The 8,412-nt window shown below is 36.9% G+C and overlaps 1 protein-coding gene across 1 annotated transcript; it reads right to left on the reverse strand.

Annotated features, from left to right (window-relative positions):
• Positions 1 to 7,240: 7,240 nt before the first annotated feature.
• LOC136843105 (uncharacterized transmembrane protein DDB_G0289901-like) lies at positions 7,241 to 7,876 on the reverse strand. The gene has a single exon (XM_067111109.1). It carries the CDS (start codon positions 7,874 to 7,876, stop codon positions 7,241 to 7,243), a length of 636 nt encoding a protein of 211 aa, XP_066967210.1.
• Between the last annotated feature and the right edge of the window lie 536 nt (positions 7,877 to 8,412).

The raw sequence follows: 8,412 nt of genomic DNA on the forward strand, positions 1-8,412 counted from the left end.
TCATTATGCGTAATTTCAAATAAAAGATAAAAAAATTTGTCGATGGTATTACACAGCCCAAATTGAGCAGCTTAGCTGTAGGTTAACAAAAAAAACTCTGTTATTTCATCATATCTTCAAGCGACCTCAAAGACATGTAAAAAACTACCATAAGGTTTTGGTCAATTCTTAGATTAAAAAAAAATACCATGAGAATTAGGTTAATTCTTAATCTGAAAAAACTACCATAAGATTTAGGTCAAGGCTTAGATAAACAAGTAAAAAATGCGTCGAAGTTTCTTCGGAGCAATCGAGTTTTCTGTACAGCGTATAATCAAGGCCACCGAAAACAGATCTATCTTTCGGTGGTCTCGGTATAATGCTGTATGAGCGGCGGCCCATAAAACTTTAACCACGGCCTGGTGGTGGCCCTGCCTATCGTTGCCGGAAGCACGATTATTGCTAAATTTAACCTTAAATGAAATAAAAAAAACTACTAAGGCTAGAAGGCTGCGATTTGGTATATTTGATGATTGGAAGGTGGATGATCAATATACCAATTTGCAGCCCCCTAGCCTCAGTAATTTTTAAGAACTGAGGGCGGACAGAAAAAGTGCGGGCGGACAAACAAAGCCGGCATAATAGTTTTCTTTTCAGAAAACTAAAAAACTAGCGTAAGATTTAGGTCAATTATTAGATAAAAAAAAAAACTACCGTAAGATTTGGGTCAATTCTTAGATAAAAAAAAACTACCGTAAGATTTGGATCAATTCTTAGATAAAAAAAACTACCGTAAGATTTGGATCAATTCTTAGATAAAAAAAACTACCGTAAGATTTGGATCAATTCTTAGATAAAAAAAACTACCGTAAGATTTGGATCAATTCTTAGATAAAAAAAACTACCGTAAGATTTGGATCAATTCTTAGATAAAAAAAACTACCGTAAGATTTGGATCAATTCTTAGATAAAAAAAACTACCGTAAGATTTGGATCAACCTTAGATAAAAACTACCGTAAGATTTGGATCAATTCTTAGATAAAAAACTACCGTAAGATTTGGATCAATTTTAGATAAAAACTACCGTAAGATTTGGATCAATTCTAGATAAAAAAAAAAAAACTACCGTAAGAGATGGGTCAATTCTTAGATAAAAAAACTACCATAAGAGATGGGTCAATTCTTAGATTAAAAAAAAAAACTACCATAAGAAATGGGTCAATTCTTAGATTAAAAAAAAACTACCATAAGAAATGGGTCAATTCTTAGATTAAAAAAAAACTACCATAAGAAATGGGTCAATTCTTAGATAAAAAAAAAACTACCGTAGTATTTGGGTCAACTCTCATAATGGAAAAACTACCAGAAGGTTTGGGTCCCTTTTTATATTTCACCAAATTTTCCGGTGGCTGTCACACGAGTGGAGGGCCCTGTGTCTACATGAGATAACTGAATTGAATTGAATATAGAATTTAGGCCAAAAGCCAAGCACTGGGGCCTATGAGGTCATTAAGCGCTGAAGCGGAAATTGACAATAAAAGGTTTGAAAGGTGTAACAGGAGGAAAACCTCGCAGTTGCACTATGAATCAATTGTTAGGAGAGGGTGGAAAGTAAGATGGAAGAAAGAGAATATGAAAGGAGGTACAGTATACAAGAGATAATGCAAAGTTCGTTTCGCCCGTTCGATTCAGTCGCGGTTTTCGTTATAACTTTCATGGTACGAAGTAGATTAATCAAAGTATAGAAGCTTCATCAAGCCTCAAATTATTTTACGTAATTATTTATGATGATTTATTTATTTCGTTTCCTTTCCACCCTTTGTTGTCTACCTGTCTTTCGGATTGCCTACGAACTCTTGGAATTGGATTCAGATTATAAAATTTAGGCCAAAGAACAAGCGCTGGGACCTGTGAGGTCATTGGGCACTGAAAGAAAAATTGGAAGTGGAAGGCTTGAAGGTGTAACAGGAGGAAAACCTCGCAGTTGCACTTTGAAACAACCGTTAGGAGTGTGTGGAAAGGATGATGGAAGATAGAGACTATGAACGAAGGTACAGTAAAAGGAAGGGGGTTACAGTTGGTGCCGAAGGAACGCTGCAAAGAACCTTAATTAACGCCTACAGTGCCCCTCTTGAGTTACACTGATAACACTAAACTCCCACGGTGTTTACGTACTCTTATTTCTTTCTTTGCGTAGCTGGATAGTTTAATGATTAAACAGTCGCATAAATACGTCCAAGTTTAACAATAAACATCAAATAACATTGTACCTATTAAATAATGTTTTTCCTTATCCGTTTGCCAAGCATTATTAATTGAACATGGTTACAGAGCAGAACAACAGTATGTTTATATTAATCATTACGGCTAAAACTATAATTTTGTATTTTTTTGATTTAGGGAACTTAGGATACTAGAAAAATCTCGGCAACAGGGCTGATGAACCTGAGTCTACTGTACATACTTCACAGCTTTTATTTTTTTGTTCATGGAATAATGCTCTCTATGGATGTCAGTAAGTATTATTCCGAGATTTTTATCTTATAACCAAAATATTGCTTGAAGTTGTTAATGTCCCTTTTTTCCAAAGTAATAATTATGATTTAGAACATCGACGAAAGTTATCCTGTTTGACAATCTTCAATTAGACCTATTGGTTTCCCCAAGCAACGATGAGGTGTAGGTACATCAAGCATTGCAAAGCACAAATACGGATGTTTTCGGGCACTAGATTTAAGCACATTTATGAGGATTTAAATATTATGACAGTGAGTAATGCCATAATGGAGAGGACCCTAGCTAAGGTCGAAAGCTGTTTTACAGTTATTCACTGAAACCTGGATATATACAGTGGCTTTTTCTTACCCATTATGACACTGGTAATTAATTACTTACCAAAGTAAAAACACTGCAGGCGCCTGTACTCTTCGTACCTCCACTTTTAGTCTAACGTAGGTAAATACCTCCGTTTTATTTCTATGGCTCCGGTACTCTGTCAGAAATAGAAGCAAAAGCTATAATGTTCTACAAGGATTACAACATAAAATATGACACTTGTTTAAAAACATAGCGTAGCCATGATATAAACTGACTCGTATGATTTTGTTATGATCCAATAGTAAAATCATGTCTTAAAGCTGGGGATATTGGAGATGTTGGAGCTTTAAAACTTTCTTCAAATCAAATGAGAAAACTGAATGTGAATAACTACTGTCTTTGCACAGCGACCGCAGTCATGCATTCAATATGCCTATAGGTAAACACAAGTGACTCACTGAATAAGAAATGAACTTTTTTTTATAAATTATCCCACACCACCGTTTCAAATTAGAGCTAACATAGTGTCACTAAATTTAGGATTTCCTCCTCACTAGTTAATATACATCACTCAAAGGCTATGCATAAAACCCTGAACATCATAAGTAACATGCAGTTCAACCAACTACCATTTGAAGCCGATTGGTAGGCTAGGGTTTTGTATCTCATTTTCATCTAATTTTAGCCATTGTTATTTTACCAAGTTGGAATGAAAGGTTCATTTATCATCCAAAAGAAGCATAATATTGCAAGAATTACCAAAATCATATATACAGCTCTAAAAACTCAGAAAACACAACATGAAATATGTCACGAGAGTTGCTCACCATGATTGAATGGCTTCGATAACACTTGGGAGACTAGCTGAACGGCTGTGTTCTAATCGGTGCTCTTGAATTTCAGGATAAAGATAATTACCGATTGATTTTGTCGAATATGTACACTATTGATAATAAAAATGCAAATAGTATCTCAGACCTATGCAGAATGATTTTTTAAAAACAATTTCACCACGTTAATACATTCATAAAATCAAATTCATTGTAATCGTTTACGCTTTCGTTGAGATGAGCAGCCGAGCTAGGTTCACGTATGTATCATTATTATTGAAACGTATCTAAATGTACTTATCAACAATAAAATTTTAAATATTATTATATTTGTTTAATTAACCATCTTGTACAACTTTTAAATAATTTAAAAATTGTTAATCTAACTGGAAAAAGAACCATACACAAGTTTTGCTAAAGTGTTTACGCGCCCATATCAGCTAGCTTACCCTAGCCAGGTCTCACCACAGTCCTTGCTTGCCTTTGTGACAAATATATTTTATTTGGGCAAGATCTCCAAGATGGAATTTTTAATCGCCATTCTAATGGTAAGTAAAGTTTTGTTCATCCCTTGATAGCGAATACCTGGAAACCATGTTAATATTAAGTAGTACAGTCTTTTGAATTTTGTCTAGTAATTATACCTTCTTTTGTTTACATACCAATATACAGCTGTAGTGTAAGTAGTAGAATTACCGGTTTTCTTTTTCATTAATACCTTGCACTGGAAATAATGTCCTGTTAAGATGCGGACTCTTCTACAGTATTTTGTTTAAACTCATAACCATTGATAGACCTATGCTTTGTTTAAAATTGCCATATAAAGTAATCTTACTCGGTATAATTTGGTAAAAATTTCTCCCCCCCACCACACACAAAAATTATTCCATTTCAAAGAAATTGAACCAAAAAGTGACATAGATATGCAGGTTTAATAATATTATCATCGTCGGTTTACACAGCTTAAAACATTAGAATAACAGGAATAGGCCTACGTTATTTTTAACTTTTATTATGGCTAACCCTTTTGTTATCAAGATAACTCGTGTTGTGTTTGCTGTCATTTTTGTTATGCTTGCTCTTCTTACAGTAGTTGCCTTTGTTCTGTTATAGTTGCAGTTGTTTATTGTTCTTGTTCGTAGTTGTTGCTGGTGTTATAGATTTTGATATGGTTCTGTTGCGTCTTGGAACAAACAGTCTTACAGTAGCCAAAGGTTTTAGACGAAATACAGTCATATCCATGAAATATTGTGACATCATTCCCCTCTGGAGGGCTAACCCATCACAAGCTTGAGGATGGGATTCTGTCGTACCGTGGGAGAAATCGCTACTGCAAAGCCGCATGGTATACTATAGACTGTGTAGTCCCTTGCACTCTCTTTGTAGGGTACCAGTATCCACACACTGTTTGGGGAGACACGTTATCGCTAGGCTCTTATCACTAGGGTCACGGGTCTTTCAGTCCCTACCCGTTTAACTGCGGAATAGTTTTCTTCCCGACTGTGAGTGATTTGAATGTTCTCAAGTCTGAGAGAAGCTATTCAAAGGCTTGAATCGCTATTGTGGCTTACGTTGATGTTGATGAACGAATAGCTTTTTCTGTTTGAGAATTTATTTGGATATTTCTGATAATTGGGTCCGCTTTCCCCTTACAGTCGTTTTAACAAGTGAAAACTTGCTTTACCAATTAATGGCCTTATAGGCTTGTTTCCAGTGAATTAGTGTACATTTAGAACAATAACGTTGTAGGAAAGAGCGGTTCTCGTTACAGCTCCTTAGTCGCTGACCTTGAATTTGTAATCTGCCACCTGACTGATAAGCGTTATCAAAGATATTATTGTTTATAAACAAATTTGCAGGAAGCATGGCATGGTATCTTGGGAAGGAACGTCTTGCTGCACCATATACGTCCATATTTATTTTGAGCGAAAAATGCTCTCGAAATATCCTCTGTTGAAAAGGTTTGTGATTTACACTAACAAGCCCACAAATATTGCTTTACTCACACACAAACACACGCACACATACACATATATGTAGGTATGTATATATACACACACATGCATACATATTCACACACACACGTGTGTGTGTGTGCGTGCGTGTTGTATGTGTGTAAACTAGACCAAACATACGATTATCCTCTTTCCTTTCATATTTAAATTCTCGATTTATGTTCGAGAGAGAGAGGGGGAGGGAGGGAGAAAGAGAGAGAGAGAAAGAATAGAGAACTCGAATATTCGGAATAGGATTATATCGCGCCGCTCATTATTAATGAGGAGCCACTTATGCTCAAAAGCTTGCTGATACTTTTAGCATGAAGTATACTTAGCAAGTGAATGGCTCTCGTTTATTTCTTTCTGAAATTTAGAAGGATAAACAAAGGGCTGTTCACGTCGATCCCATCCAGATAACTACTCGGCGCATAATAATGACTGTGATGACGATAATAATAATAATGATAATCATAATCATAATGATGATAAGGATGATTGTTCCGTTGAAGGTGAGGTTGTCTTTGCTCACTAGTACGAGGCGACTCTCCGGCTATCTTTCGGAATACAGAGATCTATCTTTATCAGACGCCGCCTCATCAATAAGGCGCGAGGCAAATCTTATCATTTTATAGATGACACTATCCATTTTATAGATGACACTATCATCTATATCTAGAAGTATTTCTATGGCAATGTCGAAAGAACCCCATAGGGGGCTAGCGCCACCAGTGCACCTCATGTGGTGCACTGAAGGCATTGCTTCAAGGTTCTTTGCGGCATCCCTACGGCCCCTTGCTGCAACCCTTTCATTCCTTTTACTGTATCTCCTTTCATATTCTCTTTCCTTTTACTTCCCACCCTATCCTAACAATTGTTTCTTAGTGCAACTGCGAGGTTTTCCTCCTGTTACATCTTTCAAACCTTTTTACTCTCAAATTCCGTTTCAGCGCTGAATGACCTCATAGGTCCCAGTGCTTGGTCTGTGGCCAAAATTCTATATTCCATTCCATTCCATTCCAGTGCCGAAAGGAATTTTAGAAGTGTATCGAATCAGGCTGTTACTGAAATGTATGTCTGAGGGCATTAACACTGTAACATATGTTTATATATTTAGTCTTGCCAACAATGGTGGTGACATATCCGGTGTAGTAGGATATATGAGTGTTTTTTAAATAGCCTTAGTCTTGTTTTTTTCTTTTATTAAGAAAATATACATTTACAATTCTTACAATTTGTAATATTGTATGTACATCATAATATATTTACATAAGTCTTGTTTAATATTAATTACTACAAAGATGAGAATTTAAGGATTATTGTTGATGTACCATTGTTATCAGTCTGCATATAAAAAACAGCTTCATCGCACACCATATAAAACTCTTAACTAACAGCACACATACACTGAGCAAGGAAGGCGCGGCTTTGCGCGATACCCATTAACGGTGGTGCCCCGTTGACATGGGCAGCTTGCCCGGAAAGCTACCCACTTCCTATTTTTCTCTAACGTTTTCCTTCTCTTGAATTTCTGTTACGTCCTATCCATCCTGTACAACCCACTTTATTATTGTTGCGCCCTATCCATCCTGTATTGCTCATTTTGGCATTGATACGTCCTATCCATCCTGTATTACCCATTTTGGTACTGTTACGTCTATCCATCCTGTATTACCTACTTTGCTGTTGTCACGTCCTATCCATCCTGTATTACCCACTTTATTACTGTTACGTCCTATCCATCCTGTGTTACCCACTCTATTACTGTTACGTCCTATCCATCCTGCATTACCCATTTTGGTACTGCTACGTCCTATCCATCCTGTATTACCTACTTTGCTGTTGTCACGTCCTATCAATCCTGTATTACCTACTTTGCTGTTGTCACCTCCTATCCATCCTGTATTACCTACTTTGCTGTTGTCACGTCCTATCCATCCTGTATTACCTACTTTGCTGTTGTCTCGTCCTATCCATCCTGTATTACCCACTTTATTACTGTTACGTCCTATCCATCCTGTATTACCCACTTTGCTATTGTTACGTCCTATCCATCCTGTATTACCTACTTTGCTGTTGTCACGTCCTGTCCATCCTGTATTACCTACTTTGCTGTTGTCACGTCCTATCCATCCTGTATTACCCACTTTATTACTGTTACGTCCTATCCATCCTGTGTTACCCACTCTATTACTGTTACGTCCTATCCATCCTGTATTAACCACTTTGCTACTTTTGTCTGTTTTCCTTCTCATGATTTTCTCTTACGTCCTGTTCATTCTGTGTTACCCAAGTAAGACAGCCTAAATCTCCCCCCGACAATTAGGAAGTTCGATCCCCAAAGATAAACAGTTTATCCCAGTCCATTAAAGCCGTCGTTTCCTTAGTTACGCAAAGCCATAAATTATCTAACTGGCAACTGGTTAACTGATGTCGGTGAGTTAGGACAAAGTATGGCATAGGGCTAGCAGCCTCATCCCGGAAGCAAATTCCTGAGATGTATGTTAGTATTGCACCAGCACAGTTTTTTTTCTTTTTTGGCTATGCGTAGGTTATATTGGCCTTTCGTATGTACTTTGGGTGTGGGAAACATACTGAGATTACTCTCAAGGAAGTTCTATGGTTAGATTTTATGATATGGCGTCCCGCTTTTTTCAGGGAAAGGTCTCGGTACTCGGTTACATCTCGGGAAACTGCATCCAGAGCCAAGTCATCGGAAGAGTATGTACATACTTATATATTCTCAGTGCTCTCTTAACTTCTCGCATTCTTCACACTTTTTTTTGTATAC

The sequence above is a fragment of the Macrobrachium rosenbergii genome, chromosome 2 (assembly GCF_040412425.1).
Source record: "Macrobrachium rosenbergii isolate ZJJX-2024 chromosome 2, ASM4041242v1, whole genome shotgun sequence".
Lineage (NCBI taxonomy): Eukaryota > Metazoa > Arthropoda > Malacostraca > Decapoda > Palaemonidae > Macrobrachium > Macrobrachium rosenbergii.